Source organism: Salmo salar, chromosome ssa13 (assembly GCF_905237065.1).
Source record: "Salmo salar chromosome ssa13, Ssal_v3.1, whole genome shotgun sequence".
Lineage (NCBI taxonomy): Eukaryota > Metazoa > Chordata > Actinopteri > Salmoniformes > Salmonidae > Salmo > Salmo salar.
Window position 1 is genome coordinate 36,049,058 of NC_059454.1, and position 21,472 is coordinate 36,070,529.

The 21,472-nt window shown below is 43.1% G+C and overlaps 1 protein-coding gene and 1 pseudogene across 1 annotated transcript; both read left to right on the plus strand.

The window, feature by feature from the left end:
* Positions 1–3,458: 3,458 nt before the first annotated feature.
* On the plus strand, positions 3,459–10,050 carry LOC106567225 (sterile alpha motif domain-containing protein 10). The gene is made up of 5 exons (XM_014136259.2): positions 3,459–4,181; positions 6,622–6,800; positions 8,813–8,981; positions 9,262–9,402; positions 9,496–10,050. Exons 1-5 carry the CDS (start codon positions 4,169–4,171, stop codon positions 9,519–9,521), a joined length of 528 nt encoding a protein of 175 aa, XP_013991734.2. The 5' UTR covers positions 3,459–4,168; the 3' UTR covers positions 9,522–10,050.
* A 5,756-nt stretch (positions 10,051–15,806) lies between these two features.
* LOC106567311 (uridine-cytidine kinase-like 1) lies at positions 15,807–20,233 on the plus strand (annotated as a pseudogene).
* Positions 20,234–21,472: the final 1,239 nt, after the last annotated feature.

The following is a 21,472-nucleotide window of genomic DNA, read 5'->3' on the forward strand; positions in this document are numbered from 1 at the left end:
AAACACACTGCTAACCCTTCTTAACCCTAACCTTGAATTATGACCAAAAAACTCATTTTGATTTTAGAGAAGCCCCTGAATGAAGTGACGCGGTAGCTACTGGGATTGACCAAGATTTTACAACGCAGTGGACCGTTCACGTCCCCTACAACTATAGCACCGTTTAGATGGCATTAGCTTTCCATCCAATTGGTTACAGATTTACATGCCAATATTATAAAATCCGCATAAAGAAAATATGCGCATTTTCCCACGAGTTGTGTTTCCAAACGGACTTGTTGCAGATAATCAGTGCGTGACGATGAAGTGCAAACAAAAGTGGTCATGTACTACATAATAAGTTACATTTGTTTCCATTGCATTTTCAACTGTACAGATTAGTTTTGTCACAAACTGTTGCTTTTAAATGGCAAATGTGCGTACTCTGGTCTTGGCGCATGCACGCTAGCCAACACCTCGCAGATACAGTGGGGGTAGGCTGTGTGGGTAGACTAGTCTACATGATTACATTATTATGGATAATATTTACATTTGTCAAACCGCAGTCAATCATCATGTCACCTGAATTTAGACCCTCGATATTTATTGAAAAGGTGCATCAATATCACCGTGCACTTCCACCAGCCAGTGAAGTTCATCATTTATGTCATCTGTAGCCTAATAAACTGCATGGTTTCCGGAGTCGTAGTGGGAGCACCACATGTCATCTCGTGCCTCCAAGTTTACTTCAATATGATGGTTGTTATATCAATATTTGCGCATAAAGGCGTTTCCACCGGCTTTTCTCTATTAATTTTTACCCAAACAAAAAGATCCCACCATGTCGAATGAAAAAATTATCTGTCAGCATTTATAAAATTGTACCGATACTTCCTTTCATCACAGCTTTCTGATTAAAAAAAAAAAAATGTTTTATATGGTATGACTTTACTCGCATAAAAACTGTGGCTGGAAACGTGGTTATTGTCATCATTCAGCAAAACGCCTGTCATTCAGTCAGTCTGCAGTTTAGCACAGCTCAGAGCAAATACGGATATTCTGAGTTTCTCAGGTTGAGCAGGCAGCAGTGAATGAGGTGGAAAGGGCAGAAGAGCCAGAAAGTAAAAGTGCAGCAGCAGAGTTAGCCACAGGTTTGTGCAGAGTTAGTGGTAGCTAACTAGCTAGTCTCCCTCAGAATAAGTGTTGGCAAACGCTAATGAGCTAACGTTTGCGTTAGCGCTCAGCATCAGTTATTTAAGCAACAAGGCCTGAGGGGGTGTGGTAAATGGCCAATATACCACGGCTAAGGGCGGAGTGCTAGAACATAGCGCGTAGCCATATACCACAAACCCCTGAGATGCCTTATTGCTATTATAAACTGGTTATCAATGTAATTAGAGCAGAAAAAATACGTGTTTTGTCATACCCGTGGTGTATTATAAACTGGGTGGTTCGAGCCCTGAATGCTGATTGGTTGAAAGCCATGGTATATCAAACCGTATACCATGGGTATGACAAAACATTTGTATTTTTACTGCTCTAATTACGTTGGTACCCAGTTTATAGCAATAAGGCACCTCAGGGGTTTGTGATATATGGCCAATATACGACGCTTAAGGGCTGTTCTTATGTACGACGCTACGCGGAGTGCTAGGACACAGCCCTTAGCCGTGGTATATTGGCCATATATCACAAACCCCCGCCAATATACCACGGCTAAGGGCTGTGTCCTAGCACTCCGCGTAGCGTCGTACATAAGAAAGCCCTTAACCGTCGTATATTGGCCATATACCACACCCCCTAGAGACATATTGTTTAAATATCCCACGTCTGTCAGCATTCAGAGCTCGACCCATAATTAACAGTATATTTAGTGAATGGGCAAGTTAAGGATGTTATAAGTCATGATATTAGGAAAAGTGTTTATTTCCAGTGAGTGTGTTTCATTTCTGTAGCTACGGTACTTATTTATTTAACCTTTATTTAACCTGGCAAGTCAGTCAAGAACAAATTCTTATTTTCAATGACGGCCTAGGAACAGTGGGTTAACTGCCTTGTTCTGGGGCAGATTTTTACCTTGTCAGCTTGGGGATTCGATCTTGCAACCTTTCAGTTACAAATCCAATGCTCTAACCACTAGGCTACCTGCCGCCCCGTATAGTGTAGCCACGTTGCTAGCTAGCTCAGACTGAAGCGATTCGTTTGTTTTTCTGACTAAATCACATACTGTATCTTGTGACAGTGCCCCGCTGTAGACTGAAGCTGAACGTTACTACAGCTCGAAATAAACGAGGCCAAATCAGGAAGTGCTGTCGCCCTTTAAAACGAACTAGTGACATGTAACTCTACCTTGCAGATGAGCCAAGGAGGAAGACAGATGAGAACAACAGGCCAGTGGAACATTTAGAACAGCAGCAGCCAGGGGCAACTTCTAGGGATGAGGATGATTTAGGTGACCCAGACACCGGCCCAAAACAAGTTAAGCTACCCTAGTATCCCCTTGACCGTTTTGGATTGAAAAACTAAAAGAGACACACCAGATACAGAGACAGCAACAGAAGACTAGATGATGGAAAGAGACACCAGACAAGACACAGAGACAGCAACAGAAGATAAGGATATGATGGAGGGACACACCAGATAAGACAAGACATAGACCAGAACAGAAGAATACGTGATGGAGAGACACACAAGACAGAGTAACCAACAGAAGAATATGATGGAGAGAGACAGCAGAAAAACAAAACAGGCCATAACAGAAGAGGATAGACAAAGGAGACACAAACAAACATGAGACAGCAACAGACAAGACGCAGACGGCAACAGACAAGACGCAGACGGCAACAGACAAGTGACGGAAGGGATGGAGAGAGAACAGTGGCGGGTTGAGCACACAGTAGACTGTATCACTTCAAGCTGCTCTATAGATTCTAATTAGTTGAATTTATTTGCACAAATTATAACAGGTGAAATACAGACCGTGAACAAGTAAAACATGGTTTACGAAGAATTTGCAGGTGAGGTGAAAAGGTCTGTAATTACTATTAAAACCATTTTACAACCAGGACAGGATGAGAGAGGAGGGTAGACAAAAGAGACCTCAACATAGAAAATGGGAGTTAAAAGGTATGGAGGCTTTTGGCAATACACTGGATGTATGCGTTTCAGAGTAGATAGTGTTCTGTGGTAGAGAGAACCACCATAGCTACTGTAATTGAGTATTGTCAGTGTCTGCTGTGCCAGGAGGGAAGGTGCAAGTTACCTGAAATATCTAGTCTCGCAATGTTCTCAAAATGCACCAAATTCATGCATTTAGCTGTTTAAATTATTTTTATTTATTTTTTGCAGGGGGAGGATTCCCCAGAACCACCCTATTGGCTTTGGGCTAAGCCCCGAATGTTTTTAAATCCTAGAAATGCCCCTGGGCTTTATAGCTCTGAGGCTCCACCACAGAACATGCCATCTTGGGAGCCCGCAAGCTCTGGCTCCATTGGGCAGGGGGAGTCCTTATGCTGAATGTTCTCGATTTTATTTCTTGGGCTGGCTTTTCATCAGCCCGTTTTCAGTAGCTCTCCACTGGCTGCGCTAATTACAGGGCTCCTGGCAGCACTTTGAGTCAGCTCATTCTGGCTCTTGAGAAAAAGCAGTGCGCCTGATTCTCACGACTAGATAAACCTCACGCATATAGTTCCGCACTGACAGAACCAGTCAGCCAACTTCATTGGGACATTCCGCATCGAAAGAGACATAACGTCACCCGGGACAAAACACTATGAGCAGCACCATCTGATTAGAGGTTGCTCAAGAGCGCATCCCTATTATGGATGTTTTTAAACTTTTTTTTTTACTTAGGCTACAGTCATGCTTCGTGTCAATTTAGGCAGTTGGTAGCCTGTACCATGTGGTTATTCCTCACCTCACCACTGCATATAACCGGGGAACTCACGATATAGTTGTTCACTGGCAGTGGCACCTGTGCGACGGTAAAGAGGAGCTAACTTGCGCTTCTGCAGTTCAAGTAGGCTATAATTGGTTGTCCGTACTGTCAAGTTTGGCGGAAAGGACTATGCTGTAGCAGAACGGAGAGGTGAGGAGAACGCAAACGGGGGATTACCGGTCAGTCAGCGGTTACCGGAGAGGATGGTATACTTTTACTAGTGCATTCACGGGAAAGGAAAGGAGACACGCCATGGCTGTGGACGGTAATAGAGATCCAATAGTTTTGCATGCGGACATGTCAAATATCATCTCCCATCTTCTTTTTGTCGGTAACTAGGCCTATTAACTACAGGCTATTTGGTGTGCAGGCTAAGCTAAACAAGTGTACATAAGTTTTGCTGAATTTGCCTGACCGGTTTTCTATCTTATTTACTTAGGCTTCAGCATTCAGTTGGAATTTTGTAGCCCAATAAGACACCGCTGTTCAGACCTTGTGGTGCTGAAATGGACAGCGACTTTAGGGTGACAGTGACCACTGACCATAGTCCATTTCTTTCCAGTAGTAGCCTATTTTGATCACTTATGACTGTCTTTAAGTGAAATCGAATTACATTAGGTACATTTTCTAAGTAGCATAATTTCTTAGTTGTGGAAATACATGACATGGCCAAAAGTATGTGGACACCTGCTCGTTGAACATCTCATTCCAAAATCATGTCCACTAGATGTTGGAACATTGCTTTGGGGACATTCTTCCATTAGAGCATTAGTGAGGTTGGGCACGCAGTCTGTGTTCCAATTCATCCCAAAGGTGTTCGATGGGGTTGAGGTCATGGCTCTGTGCAGGCCAGTCAAGCTCTTCCACACCGATCTCGACAAACCATTTCTGTATGAACCTCACTTTGTGCGTGGGGGCATTGTCATGCTGAAACAGGAAAGGGCCTTCTCCAAACTGTTGCCACAAAAGTTGGAAGCACAGAATCGTCTAGACTGTAATTGTATGCTGTACTGTTAAGATCTCCCTTAATTCGAACTAAGGAACTAGCCCGAACCATGAAAAACAGCTACAGACCAGTATTCCTCCTCCACAAAATGTTACAGTTGGCATTATGCACTGGGGCAGGTAGCGTTCTCCTGGCGTCTGCCAAAACCCAGATTCGTCCGTCGGACGGAAAGATGGTGAAGAATGATTTATCACTCCAGAGAACGCATTTCCACTGCTCCAGAGTCCAATGTCTGCGAGGTTTACACCACTCCAGCTGACGCTTGGCATTGTACATGGTGATCTTAGGCTTTTGTGCGGCAGCTCGGCCATTGAAACCCATTTCATGAAGCTCCCCATGAACAGTTATTGTGCTGTTGTTGCTTCCAGAGGCAGTTTGGAACTCTGTAATGAGTGTTGAAACCAAGGACAGATGATTTTGTGAGCTTGTGTTCTGTGAGCTTGTATGGCTTACCACTTCGCGGCAGAGTCGTTACGTTTAGACGTTTCCACTTCACATTAACAGCCTTTACAGGCCTATAGGCCTATTATTAAAGTGACTAAGTGTCTTATGAAGACATACACACATGCTCCATGCTGAAGAGGTTTGATATAAAAGGGTTGTGTTCATTATGGCAATGTTCTTCACCAGTGACATTGGTATGGCTTGGGTTGATAACAAGAGCTGCCTTTGCAGAGCCCAGCTCTGTTGGGGGTCTGGGATAAGGGGGATGCTGAATGATGCAGAGGAGGGGTACAAGCAGGGAACCAAAAAACGCACCCTTTCATCTCCTCTGTCTCTTATTCTGTCCTCATTTCAATTAAACCTTCGGTGTCAATTAGAGGAGAGACATTTTAATGAGCATCACGCACATGCACTCACACATGCGCACGCTCTGACACACACTCTGCTCAAAACATTGCCTCCAACACAGCCAGAAAATCAACCCAATCTGGCACAGAATCAGTAATGACCTGTGGCTGGTTGCCAGGTCCGGTTTCAGTAATGATGTGTTTACTCTAGCTAGCACCTTTTCCCTTCATTATGGTACTGAAGAGACACCTGCTGCCTGCAGAGTGGGATAGGGTGTGTGTCTGCCAGTAACTTACCATAATGATGAGCGAATGGCACATCTGTTGTATATACGTCCTATATGATTTCTATGCAGTAGTCAGTCATATGACGTTCCCATAATTACCTGGGAGCTATCTGGGTAAAAGTAGAAATCCCTTTGAACAACAGCTTGTAACGACTCAGTTTACTGGCTCAGTTATTATAACACGTGCCTGGGCTGCCTGGAGAAACACCTAGTAATGATGGCTGAGATCATCTCTCAATGAGAAGGCACCCATTGTAGTCCTTTGGTACACGCAGGGTTGGGTAGGTTACTTTCTAAATGTAATCTGTTACTAGTTACCTGTCAAATTGTAATCATTAACGTAACGTTTGGATTACCCAAACTCAGTAATGTAATCTGGTTACTTTTGGATTACTTACTCTTAAAAGGCATTCGATTTTGGCTGGTAACGTAACTGATTAGTTTTTTTCTTCTTCGTGTAATCAGTTACTCCCCAACCCAAGGATATTTTTCCAGATCTCACATGCCTTTTTAGGGCAAATTACAGATGTTGAGGGTGTTTCAAGTAAGAACCACAAGCTTGTGTATTGGCTACTAGCACTGTTCACTCAAATCATTTCTCTCTCGCTTCTTATCTTCTAGCAGCCTCCAGTTTCAGTTTCTGCCGGCCTGCTGTGGAGTATAGGGCACTGCCTGAGGACTTCAAGCACCTGAGTCGACAGACGGGAGGGAACCCGACCTGGCATGACGGGCGTGGTCAGAAAACAGCAGGGGGCCGGACAGTGAAGCTGCTCCAACAGCCTGGGACAGAAAGCTACCAGGTAGAGTACCTCAACTACTCTGGATCTCTGTGATTTTTCTGCATATCATATCATGATCACAGATCAGATGCAAAATCAAATTGTATTGGTTGCGTACACATATTTAGCAGATGCTATTGGGGGTGTAGGGAAATCCATGTTACCCCATTTCTGTATTGCTTTTCAGCCATGATGATAATGGATGCCTTTTTGTGCTTTATCTGCTTCTCGTCATCCACCCCATCTCTCATCATTGTAGGTCTATTCTAGATGCAAATAAGAAAAGGAAAGAGCTTCCTAGGTTTTCATTCATCTCAGATCAGTCAAAGAAAGCCTTTGTTTTCCATTATTAATTGATGTGTACAGTATGTAAGCTTCTCTCTAGCCTTCTGTCATATACCAACATAAAGGCTTCTCTCTTCACAAAGAAAAAATATTTCAATTAGAATCTGACAAATGCAATGCGCTATCTGGTGACCATCCATTGTTCCCACATGAGCAGCACTTTGTTTGTGGAGAATGGAAGATGCTGTTAACCCAGAGGGCTATGAGGCACTCAGCCGGTCCAGCATTTTAGAATGGATTTAAATAGGACTGCTGGCCTTCCTATGTGCAGAAGCACCAGCACTTGTCTGTGGACTAAGAGCTTAAAGGGGCATTATAAACTGGGTGGTTCCAGCCCTGAATACTGATTGGCTGACAGCCGTGGTATATGAGACCGTATACCATGGGTATGACAAAACATTTACTTTTGCTGCTCTAATTACTTTAGTAACCAGTTTATAATAGCAATAAGGCACCTCAGGGGTTTGTGGTATGTGGCCAATATACCATGGCTAATGGCTGTATCTAGGCACTCTGTGATGCGTTGTGCCTAAGAACAGCCCTTAGCTGTGGTATATTGGCCATATACTACACCCTCTTATTGTTTAAATATACTGTATGAAATCTAATGGCTGTCGTGAACCTTACAGTATGTGCTTTTACGGATATGTTTTCTAACAAAGCATGTCTAGCTATTTCAATGAATGGTATCTGATATAATATGGTATCTCCTTCATGTGGTATTACAGCACAGTGCACCTTTTGTGTTCTAAATTTACTTTTAAATCCTGCTATTGCAATTTTGACATGCCTGGTTGTTGACCAATTTATGAAAGATTCTCACCTGTACATTGGGGTTTCCGAGTACCCTGCAAATTTGGGTTGATGACAGAGGTACATCGTTTTTTTGCTACCGTTTTTCAGTCCCCTTGCATGTATGCATGCATAGGCTTCATTCTGTGTCTTTCACGATCACTGCAATATGTTACAGAATTTTGTATCATGAATGTCTGTGCTAAAAAATGCAGGGAGGGCGGGGGCTAGCACTAGCATGTTGCGTTCCAACCTTTTGAACTTTACGTGGGGCTGCTCTACTCTGGAGAAGATCAGAGCAGAGGAGGGAACACTGCATTCATAGATTTTTTTTTTTTAAGTGAATGAATGATCAAAGGCTTCATTTGATTCGTCACCCACATCCTGCTCAGATTCCAAAGGAATGAATTTGGTCTTTGGATAAGACTGACCCACATGCACCCTGGTCTGATGCTGATGCTTATTCCTCACAAAACTATGCTCCCTGGTCTTCAGGTTTCATAGGTATGCTTTGATCTGCAGGGGGACCTTTTTTATATGATAGTCCTTGTTAGTAATGGGTTTAGTGTCTGTGCTTTTGTCAGAAGTGCAGTGGTTGCAGAGAAAGTAGTATGTGACCATAAATAAAGGAAAGTCACTCACATCACTATATTCTTGGCAACTGCATTGACATGCATCACATCTGTGTGGCTAACATCATGAAAGTGGTCCCTGGTGACCTACATAATTAACATTTAAGGAAGGACCTCTGGGTGTCTGAACAGATTCCTTGATGGATGTGCTTATGTCTGACTGGAGTGGTCATCCCTTGGGGTACTCAAGGTTAAAACACTGTGCGTGCAAGCAGTAGTGGGCCATAACGGAAACTTTCTCTGTGTGCGTGCTCATGTTTTCAGCATCGTTCAGGTGACTCCTATGGAATCTACCACACCAGCCCCACCCAGTCCAGTCTGATCCAACCTGTGGTGTTATGGACTCAGCAGGACGTCTGCCGATGGTTGAAGAAACACTGTCCTCACAACTACCTGACCTACGTAGAAGCCTTCTCTCATCACGCCATCACAGGTATCAACCAGGAAAAGTACACTAGCACAAATCATCATTTACAGTCCTAAAATGAGAGTGGAATACAGTTGACGTGAGTGGCTGGCAGAGTAGTGTCAGTTGAATCAATAGGCTTGCTGGGATTTACCCTTCATGCCATCACAGGTATCATCTACTGCACTAGCACACAAAAAACATAATTCATAATATTAAAATGCAAGTAAAATACACAATACAGCGGGTGTGGATGAGTGAATTACTAAGCTTTTAATGGCAGCCTCCTCTCTCTGCTCCGTGTCAGGCCGTGCTCTGTTGCGTCTGAATGGAGATAAGTTGGAGAGGATGGGCTTGGTGCAGGAGTTGCTGAGGCAGGAGCTCCTACATCAGGTGCTTCAACTGCAGGTGCAAGAGGAGGAACGTCATTTGCAGCTCCTTAGCAGAGGTGAAAACTGATTTTATTTTATTTGTACTGTGTTAAGTTTGGATGCAGTTCTAACAGTTACTGTTTTTTCCCCCTCATATTTTATTTTCCTAGGTGGCTCTTTTGGGAACCTGTCGTAACATGGATATTATTTTCCTAACTGGGCTGTTTACACTGAACACTGGAAAAATGTATTCAACGGTGTGCATGCAGGGAGACTACTGTATAATGGTCAGAATTCATATGAACCACATGGAAACCATGAACTTTAAAGAGGACACATGGGATGATCACATGCAGCATCAAACTTGGATGGGACAATCAATAGAGCACAGCCCCAAGTTTACAAATGTGGGTATCTGTTTTCCATCAACCAAATCTGTCTGGACTGAAGTCTATAATCATGATTATAGACTCTGTCAGGATTGGTTGTGTCTTGTAGCCCATTTGTATGTTATTCTATGTTTTACCCTAACAGTTGCAAGGTTGTGAATGATTCCTTTTTGTCTCACTGTTTCTTTAGAAGTATGCTATAGATCCAGTGTCTAATTGTGAATACACTCTAATCTGGATTTTCAAATGGGTTTATTTGAAAAGATTTTTGTGAGATGCATTTTTGGGAAAAGGCTCCTTATTTCTGACAAATAAAATGTATTTTACATTGGTTTACATGGTTTTGGTGTATCATCTGACTGTGGAGGTAAACTACATTACCCACTATCCTCATCTAAGATGACAGTATCCCTACTGAATGCCAGTGGTGGAACCTCAAGAGGAGGAAGGGAAGGACCATCCATCCTCAGTGAATTTCATAAATACAAATAGTGAAACATGAAAGTTATCCTTTTTAGATAAAACTATACTAAATCTATTCACGCCACCAAATAATTAAAACACACTGGTTTGCAATATTCTACAGTAGCCTCAACAGCATTCTGTAGGTTAGCACCATGGTGTAGCCAGAGGACAGCTAGTTTCCATCCTCCTCCAGGTACATTGACTTCAATAAAAAAAAACTAGGAGGCTCATGGTTCTCACCCCCTTTCATAGACTTACACAGTAATTATGACAACTTCCTTAGGATGTCCTCCAACCTATCAGAGCTCTTGCAGTATGAAGTGACATGTTGTCCACCCAATCAAAGGATCAAATAAATCTAGTACTGAAAGCTACAGCTAGCAAGCACTGCAGTGTATAAAATGTAAGCAGTTAACTCAAAGATAAAGACAATAGTTAAACAGTTTAGAACAAATACATTTCTTTAAAAATGAAGGAGAAGCAAGAAAGCTATATTTCAGTGGGGGTTTTTTTCACTTTCACTTAGTGAATATAGTTTAGCCTACTCAAACACCCGGCTCAAAGAGAAAGGGATGCTATGTTGGATAGCCATAGCCAGCTAGCTAACACTGGAACCCTTCCAAGTCAAGGCTATTGGTTTTATTAATTTATTGCCACCGGGGTCCGACAGTGAAACTGCTTTCTGACTGTACACTGTACTGCATGATTGTAGTGGGTTTACTAACACGTTAGTTCTAGTAGCTATGTTGGCTATGACGTTAGCTAATATGATCACAACGAGGTAGGCTGTGTGTAACGGTTAGTGGATATGATATAAAGGTTTGGCTTGTATAATTCCTTCTCGCAGCTACATGCTCTCCTCCTCTCACCTTTTCCTTTGCTTGTGGACTTCAGTGCACAACACATCAGCTGTCTGTGACCAGGATGAAAAATCCTTTCCAACGAGAAAAATGATCATGCTATTGGTATGTGGCTGCTATCCAGGCTGTATCACATCCAGCCGTGATTGGGAGTCCCATAGGGTGTCGCTCAATTGGCCCAGCATCATCTGGGTTTGGCCGAGGTAGGCCATCATTGTAAATAAGAAATCGTTCTTAACTGACTTGCCTAGTTAAATAAAGGTTAAATAAAATAAGGTGAACCGTGTTTGCATGTGATCAGGGGTGTATTCATTCCGTCGATTCTGTTGAAAAACGTTTCGTAAACTGAAGCAAAGTGAACTAAATGAGGATAAACATACCTGAATTGTCCAATAGAAATGTTTGTTTGCAACTGTTGGACTAATGATAACCCATCAGCTAGATGCAAGCAAGAGTGTGCAAGGCGGTATTGAATGTGTGACTGATTACTCAAAATGTTTTCTTGACCTGTGCACCTACATTGTAAACTTTAATTCAAAGGCTAGGTTGAAGCAACCTCATGATGGCTATAGGGAAAATTTGAAAATCATGTAGTAAACTAAACCTATCGATGTTACATCACCCAAATCCAGATAGCTGATGTTCTGAAAGAGCTGCAAAATCTGAACCCTGACAAATCAGCTGGGCTAGACAATCTGGACCCTCTCTTTCTAAAATTATCCGCTGCAATTGTTGCAACCCCTATTACTAGCCTGTTCAATCTCTCTTTCGTATCGTCTGAGATCCCCAAAGATTGGAAAGCTGCTGCGGTCATCCCCCTCTTCAAAGGGGGAGACACTCTAGACCCAAACTGTTACAGACATATATATCTATCCTAACCTGTCTTTCTAAGGTCTTCGAAAACCAAGTTAACAAACAGATCACCGACCATTTCGAATCCCACTGTACCTTCTCCGCTATGCAAACTGGTTTCCGAGCTGGTCATGGGTGCACCTCGGCCACACTCAAGGTCCTAAACTATATCATAACCACCATCGACAAAAGACAATACTGTGCAGCCATATTCATCGACCTGGCTAAGGCTTTCGACTCTGTCAATCACCACATTCTTATCGGCAGACTCAACAGCCTTGGTTTCTCAAATGACTGCCTCGCCTGGTTCACCAACTACTTCTCAGATAGAGTTCAGTGTGTCAAATCGGAGGGCCTGTTATCCAGACCTCTGGCAGTCTCTATGGGGATGCCACAGGGTTCAATTCTCGGGCCGACTCTTTTCTCTGTATACATCAATGATGTCACTCTTGCTGCTGGTGATTCTCTGATCCACCTCTACGCAGACGACACCATTCTGTATACTTCTGGCCCTTCTTTGGACACTGTGTTAACTAACCTCCAGACGAGCTTCAATGCCATACAACTCTCCTTCTGTGGCCTCCAACTGCTCTTAAATGCAAGTAAAACTAAATGCATGCTCTTCAACCGATCGCTGCCCGCACCTGCCCGCCTGCAGAGCATCACTACTCTGGACGGTTCTGACTTAGAATATGTGGACAACTACAAATACCTAGGTGTCTGGTTAGGCTGTAAACTCTCCTTCCAGACTCGTATTAAGCATCTCCAATCCAAAATTAAATTTAGAATCGGCTTCCTATTTCGCAACAAAGCATCCTTCACTCATGCTGCCAAACATACTCTCATAAAACTGACTATCCCACCGATCCTTGACTTCAGCGATGTCATTTACAAAATAGCCTCCAACACCCTACTCAGCAAATTGGATGCAGTCTATTACAGTGCCATCCGTTTTGTCACCAAAGCCCCATATACTACCCACCACTGTGACCTGTATGCTCTCGTTGGCTGGCCCTCGCTTCATATTCGTCGCCAAACCCACTGGCTCCAGGTCATCTATAAGTCTTTGCTAGGTAAAGCCCCGCTGTCATATTCGTCGTAGTGAACAGACCAAGGTGCACCGGGTATAGTGCTCATCTTCTTTTATTATCGTAATTAAGTGAACACTTAAACAAAAATAACAAACCGACAATCAACAGTTCCGTAAGGTTCTCAGACTATACAGGAAACAACCACCCACAAAACCCAAAGAAAAACACCTGCCTCTGATTGGAAACCATACTCGGCCAAACATGGAAAATGAAACATAGAAATAGAAAACTAGAACCAAAATCCCCTAGAACCAAAACCCCCAAAACACACAAAACAAACACCCCCTGCCACGCCCTGACCTTTCTACAATTACAAATGACGCCTTTACTGGTCAGGACGTGACAGTACCCCCCCCCAGACCCCGACTGCACCTCAAAACCTAAAAAAAAACACAAAAACAACCCCAAACCTAAAGGGAAGGAAGGGAGGGTGGCCACCGTCAACGACGGTTCCTGTGCTACACCCCCCCGTCGCCAATCCTCCCACTACGGAGGTGGCTCTGGCTCTGGGCGTAGCTCCCGTTCAGAAGACTCTGGGCTGCAGACCACCGCAGAAGGCTCTTGGCTGCAGACCACAGCTGAAGGCCCCGGACTGGGAGGCGTCGCCGGAGGCCCCGGGCTGAGAGGCGTCGTTGGAGGCTCCTGACTGGAGAGCGTCGCTGGAGACTCCGGGCTGAGGAGCATCGCTGGTGGCTCCTGCCTGGGGAGCGTCGCTGAATGCTCCGGGCTGAGGAGCGTCGCTGAATGCTCCGGGCTGAGGAGCGTCGCTGGAGGCTCCGGGCTGAGGAGCGTCGCTGGAGGCTCCGGGCTGAGGAGCGTCGCTGGAGGCTCCAGGCTGGGGAGCGTCGCTGGAGGCTCCCCAGCCTGGGCCCGGGTGTGTCCCAGGATAAATAGACCTCTTCCACAGTCATTGGAAAGACTCTCTCCATGCAGACACTTTTGTTGATTTCTGTTGTGGTAGTTTTGTGGGTTTTTGGTTATTTGCTTTGGCACCCTTCAACACCCTGCACTATTACATTCAGGCATGCAAAACACTCACTTACACTACTGATTACACACACCATTGTTCATTGTTTTTAGTTACTTTAGTTAATAAATATATATTTTGATATTCCTTGTCTCCACGTTGTCTTCCTTTTGTTACGAACTCTGAGCCGGTTCGTAACACTGGGGTGAATGAAATATGAATGATAGTCATTCAATATGCTGTAATAGAAATAAGGCCATGCTCATAAAAAAAGTATCCCTGTCTGGCCGGTACCGAGGAGGACGAGATGCTGTGCGAAACGAAGTGCAGCGGAAAGAAAATGTCATTCTGCTCGGACAGGTACAGCTTCTTGCACCATAGAGTATTTCATACTATCCTTTAAATCAACTGAGGTTTAGAATAATACTAAATTATATTACTATTTGCTAACCACAGCAGCATATGCGTCCTTCTACTACGGCATAATTTGACCTCCCCGAGCGCAGTGGGTTTGTTAAATTGATACAAATGCCCACCTGCGCGTAACACACAGTCAAGGTTGGCTATATAAAATAATGTTTGAAGCATTGCACATTTGATTAAATTACCAGGTGGTTACTGAATCAGGTATCAAGTTTGATCATTAACCAATTACCATTTTAATGCGCCTGTGATGTCGTTGCCAATAAAGTCTCCGTCACCAAGCAGACGCGTAATAGGATCCGTCTAATGGACATCTGCCTTATATCTACCACATAACATAATGACATACTATTTATTGCATTGCTCTGCTCTGCTGTCAATATGTATCTGTTGAAATTGTAGCATTTGGGTGTATGTAGTTTTATGCATTACAATAACTAGGTAGAGAATGGTAAGAAATTAAGTAACATCAATTGCCACATGCCACAATGGACACATGCTGAATGAAATGCAGTGCCCTGGCATTGTGCAAGAAAGATGCTGATAAACATGATAATCAGACAAACACTTGCCTTGCAGTACTATGCCTGCCTCCTGCCTGCCTCCTGCCTGCCCTTCTTGGAGCGTTGCACACATTAGCCTCGACTTGCTCCAGCAATTCTAATACCATGTTGAGGTCTGGCTCACTCGAGACTATGAACTTGAAGATGAAGAGCAGCCAAGCAACTCTGTGGTCCTCGTAAACACACTCAGACTACAGAGGAGGGGGGGCAGGTGGCCAAAAAGTAGGGCTAAAAGGAGAGAAAAGGTGACATTTTCCTTTCTTCCCTCTGAGCTGAGATGACGGAAGAGATCTGAGAAGAGGAAAGGAGAGTACGTAGCGGAAACTTAGAGAGAGGCTGGATTCAGTGGGTACAATTGCGACAAAGGTCTGAAGAGACATCCAGAGGTTGTGTCTCAATGTAAAGTGTGTCAGGTGGATTGTACCTGTGTTTTTGTGGGGGTTAACTTTAACTACTCAGCAAGCGTTAGCCTGTGTGAGTGCTACTGTGTGAGTACTGTACCGGTTGGGCCTGAGCTGGCGGACAGCCAGCCGTCCCTGTCCAAGGCAAATATGACTCTGCCTGCGTACACTGGCGCCAGAATCTCAGGCTGCTGGTCCATGAGGGCCCGAAGGTAAGTGTGTCTGTTTACTCAGTGTTGTCCATGCTTATTGGATTGTATGCTATCTGTCTGTTTGAACACTGAGCAACCACAGACAGGGCTGTGGAATTAATTTTGCCTGTGTGTGTGTTGAGGGTGTTGTCCCATACCATGTCAGTTGAGACATGCTGATGATGAGAGGTGCAGGGAAATGGAGGATCTATCTATGCTCAGAGCTGTTGCAGTTCTGAGCATTTCTGTTGTCTCTGTCTCTCCCCTCTTTAGAAAACTGTGTATGGTGCCAGTGTGGTCATCTTTGAGGGGATCATGTCCTTTGCAGACAAAGAGCTTTTGGAGGTAAGGCTGAATGATCATCACATGTTTAGGGTTTCTGATCTCTTCACTGAATCAGTTGAGTCCTCTGTGACTGCAAGGTACAGGAACATAGTGCTCTATTGTTGCGCTGTCTGTCTCCAGCTCCTAGACATGAAGATCTTGGTGGACACTGACTCAGACATCCGGCTCGTACGTCGGCTGCGCAGGGACATCACAGAGCGCGGCGGGACATCGAGGGGGTCATCAAGCAGTACAACAAGTTTGTGAAGCCTGCGCTTGAGCAGTACATCGAACCCTACATTCAGCTGGCAGACATCGTTGTGCCACGAGGTGAGTGATTTAGCACTGACCATTAGAAATGTCAAAAGTGCAATATTTTGGGATCTTCCCGTCTCTATTTAATATTTGTTAGCCATTAGGAGCTAATACCCATATGACGGCATATTTATCCTGCAGATATACTATTATTTCGTAGCAAATCTTCTGTGCAGATATTTTATAATGTTAAAATATGAGCTAGCGAAATGTTTCTGGCCAAATGAAAATATGTTTTTTCCAAGTGAAAATATGTTGTTTCCAAGTGAAAATATGTTGAACGTGTACCTCTGCCAGTTGGTGGTAACATGGTGGCCATTTACCTGATAGTCCAACATGTTCACAAGCAGATGGAGGAGGTGAGTGAGCCACAGAACACTGTGCATGAGAAGATGGCGCCACACAGTGGCAGAATGCTGAAGTGTCTGTAGAGGCATAGTGAAGGGATGAGTGGCTGACATCTCTTTGCCTCTTTCTCTCTTTCTTTCTGTTTCTTTCACCCTTTACTACATTCCCGCTCTCTATCTATTTCTCTCTCTCTCTTTGTGCAGCTCGAGCTCAGTGTCAGGTAGGCGTACACATCTCCAACAGCTCCTCCCTCGTTTCACGCCTCTCTTCCTGGTGTTATTCACAATAACCCCCACCAGGTGTCTCAGTGTGACTACATGGTTGACTTTTACTGAAGAACTAGTGGGAGAGCAGAACAGTCTATTGTCATTGTCACCTATTCAAATGTATTCTCCTTTGTGTTGTTTCATCCAGGGCAGTCCTGGCCTCGGCCCAGCAGACTCAGCCCCTCCCCCAGACACACAGTGTTGGAGAGTACGCCCCAGGTCAAAGGCCTGCATACCATCATCAGGTCAGATCACAGTCTATGGGTCTAGAGCCAAACTGACGTCCACAGACACTTCTGTCTTCCAGACGGTATTTGCCGGGTCATAGAGCTTAGCAATGAGAGGCATTCAGGTCTTTTCTCATTCTCCTCTCCAACTCATTTGTGTAATCCAGGAATCAGGAGACCAGTCGAGAAAAGTTCATCTTCTACTCCAAGAGGTTGTTGCGCCTCCTTATTGAACATGCTCTAACATTCCTGCCCTCTCAGGTATGTGGACATTTTTCACCATATTATAGTGTATTTAATTGTAATATGATATTTGGTTTGATAGTGATTTGACATAATGCAACTGACTTTATCCCTATTGTATCATGCCACAGCCCAGAACGATACAGACCCCACAGGGCCATGAGTATGAGGGGAAGAGAAGCCTCAGTGGATAAGGGGTGGGTACTATACAGTCATTGGTAATACTCCTATTTTGCTCCACTGTGTGTGTTTGGTGTTCCTTTCTAATAGTGCAGAGTTTGTTTGTAACCATGCTGAAGCTGGATCCTCCTCCGTCCAGATCACTGGTGTGTCCATCCTGCGGGCAGGGGAGACCATGGAGTCTTCCCTGAGGGTGGTGTGTAAGGATGTCCTTATCGGCAAGATCCTCATCCAGACCAACCTGGATTCAGGAGAACCAGATGTACTTTAGAATGTAACAGAATAGAATAGATCTTTATTGGCTGAAGAGAGAAGTGGTCTTGTTTAGAATAGTCACACTTATATCCACCTCACTGGGTGTCTCCTTAGTAACCAGATCTGCCTCCTCCACCTCCTGATCATATCTCCGTGGTAACCCTGTTTCTCCTTCCTCCTCTCTCTGCCCATCCCTTTCCAGCTGCATTACCTGCGTCTGCCCAAAGACATCAGTGAGGAACATGTCATTCTAATGGACAGCACTGTGTCTACAGGTGCTGCAACCACGATGGCTGTGAGAGCCCTATTGGTAAAGTAGCAATTGACATCCCTATCCCATAATAACTGATAGTCCCCCCACTTCATGATTAATCATTATAGTAACCATAGAATTATAATTAGTATTTCTGTTTCTATGGAAGTAACCCCCATTACCCACCATACTAAATGGCTGGGTTTTAAAAAGATGGCATAGCATTGATTGTGTGTTGTGTTAAATGAGTGTTGTGATGTATCTGTGCAGGACCACGAGGTGCAGGAGGAGAAGATAGCGTTGGTCTCTCTGCTGATGGCAGGGTTGGGGGTGCACTCGGTGGCCTACGCCTTCCCCAAGGTCAAAATCATCACCACCGCTGTGGACAAGGGTGTTGATGACTTCCTCCAAGTCATTTCTGGGATTGGTGGGTTTGGCTCTGCTGTAGCACTCCGGTTATGTGTTATGGACAGTGGTGGAAGTCAGTGATGTACGTATTCTGTACTCTGTGTAATGTAAGTTAACTCTGTGTCATACAACTCAAACTTTGTATCTGTGTGTTCTGTTGATACAGGGGACTTTGGGGACCGCTACTTTGGGACAGATCGTGGAACATCAGGCTGGAATTATGATGAGGAACAGGAGTGACCGAAACAACATACAAAGAACTTGATTCTGTGAAACACAAGGTTAAAGACTAGCCTTGTGAAACCAGACTGTGTGCTTGCCAGATCAGGCTGGTTTAACAAGGCTAGTTAAGGGCAGGACTTCCTGGCAACACCAGTCACATTCCATTAAGCTGCTATACAGTAGATGGACCCAACAAAGGTTCTCTATAAACAAGTCAATACTCAAATGTATATACAACAATACATGTTGTATTCTATTATATGGTTTATATTAGATTTTAATGGGTCATTATTCTATTTATACAGTTGGATTTTTCAGTTCTTTACTGCTCAAGTAAGCTAATGTTAATAATGTATATGGTGCTACATGAAACTGAATCAGTTTCATCCCCTCTCAATACACTATCTTGAAATCACCTAGCTATTTGTTTTTTATTGTCAGATGATAATTGGCAATAGTATATTAAATATAACATTATTGAAAGTTTATGTATGTTTTATTAGGTAGAGAAGCTTTGTAGCCTGTAGGGGGGAGCATTGTTCAATTATAGTTGCTGTGTTGCCATGTTGCGTGTGCTCCCAGATACTCAAAGTACACTAGAAACCATATGACGGCCTGTAATTGGTGCATTTCATTCAACTCATTTCATTGAGTGAATTGACAAATCATGTACAGGGAAATTGCCCATTATTTTCAAGTATTTGAAAAGGTTTTGAAATTTGAAAGGTAGTGAGTGGAAATGGCATTGAATCCTCTCCACCCATGATAGAGATGTTCGAAAACAGTCACTAGAAATTTGTTGAGGATGCTCTTCACCTGAACAAAGAGATCATGACATGTCCTGATGCTAAATACCAAATATTAGATATCTTTGTATCTTTCTTACCCCGTTTTTTAAGGGATGTGACATCCATTTGTACATCACGTTTATTGTATTCATTTTTACCTAACATAGTATACACACATGTATGAGTGTTGAATGTATTTTATCTTTGCCTCTATGATTGACAAGCATAGCCTACATTTAGTCATGAGAGAACACTGTTTTGGGGGAATCTCTTTTTCTCTGTGATAACCCTTCCAGAGTGGGTGACTGTGATCATGGATGTCATGCTGTATTCTCCAAGACAGCACAAGACCCAGCCTGCCCATGTGACTACTGCCTCAAGGTTAACCTGTTACTATGGAGACAAGCCCACCAATGAAAATTCAGCAGACAGTTGCGATGTTGACTGCAAGCTTTTTGTTTTAAGGGTGACCTATTTTGTTCTACAGCTAGTCAGACACACACACACACACACACATAAACAAGGATACTCACACACATTGAGATTTATAGACTGTAGGAGGTTATAAGGATACACAAAATAAACACACTCAAAGATAAACAAAAAAGCTTTTTCATTCATTTTAAGATTACAGTTTCTTGCTTGAGCACATTTGTCTAAACAGATTTCACTTTTTCAAAATAATTACCACGCAGCCCAAAACAGGTTGGCCAAAATGACACATTTAATTAGCAAAATGCATTAAGGCTCTCAAAACATGAAATACATTACGCCAAATCAACTACCTCCATCAAAACATACAACTTGTTATCTAATGAAAAGTTATTTCAATCAATCGTTGCACAATGGCCCAATAAATACTACCTACAACTCTCAATATTGTCTAACAGGGTTAACCCTGCCCTTTGTTGATACTATAATTATAAAAGACAGCAAAACATAATCACAGCATAGGCTGTATTCTTTTTTTCCTAAAATGATTTTACCAAAGATGATGAATGCAGAAAGAATGTCACTCAAACATTTTTACAAAATTAAAAAATAAATAAAAAAGGAATGTCACTCAATGTCACGCCCTGACCTGAGAGAGCCGTTTCTCTCTGTTTGGTTAGGTCAGGGTGTGACATGGGGTGGGCATTCTATGTCATATATTTCTTTGTGTTTGGCCGAGTATGGTTCCTAATCAGAGGCAGCTGTCTATCGTTGTCTCTGATTGGGAATCATACTTAGGCAGCCCTTTTTCCCACCTTCAGTTGTGGGATCTTGTTTTTGTACAGCTCAGTGTAAGCCTGCATAACGTAACATTTGTTTTCCTTTGCGTTATTTTGTTTAGTGTTCTGAGTTAAATAAAAGTAAACATGAGCACTTACCACACTGCACCTTGGTCTCCTCCTTACGACGATCATTACACTCAAACATCTTTACAAAATTAAAAAATAGATATAAAAAATACGAATAAATAAAAAAGGAATGCCACTCAAGAGCATGAATATCCAGAAACAAAGACTTTATTTTAAAACATTTCATTTTAATTGAGAGAGCTGAACAATCTTCCATTACGGACCCCTCTACCCCTCCTTTGTCTTTGCCCTCGGCCTCTAACTTTGTCCATTCTTGCAAACAACTCAGAGGTGACCTTTTTTATGCATGAATAAGGACTGATTGCTGATTGAACAACCGTGCAGACAAGTTTTGCACACATGCAGAAGAGGTTCACATTCCTGGGAGTAATTTGTATCAGCTGTGACCAAATGTTAGAATTTGGTTTTGTCACGATTTACTCAACTGAGTTTTGCATCTTTTATAGAGTTGTGTTAACTGTTTTTCAAAAATGTGCTTAGCATTTGCATCGTGTGTGAAAGCAATGAGAAATGATTTACTGTTTCGCAAAAATAATACTGTTGTGCTCATTAGGTTATGATGGAGATCAAGTGTAATATTTTGACATGGCAAATTTGAACATTTATCTCTGGGAAATGCATGAGAGTGTAATTATAGAATAAAGTGAATGGCTGATTATCATGTGAGGAAACAATCCCCCATACATCTACTTGAAAGAATCTGACTTTCTCAATGCCTTAATAGCCAATTAAATCATGTTTTCCTGTGATAAATC

Bases quoted from the DNA above. Each gene is read 5' to 3' on its own strand.
- LOC106567225 (XM_014136259.2), top strand. The intron at 8,982-9,261 runs GTATCAACCAGG...GCTCCGTGTCAG, and splicing joins CTCTCATCACGCCATCACAG to GCCGTGCTCTGTTGCGTCTG. The intron at 9,403-9,495 runs GTGAAAACTGAT...TTATTTTCCTAG, and splicing joins TTTGCAGCTCCTTAGCAGAG to GTGGCTCTTTTGGGAACCTG.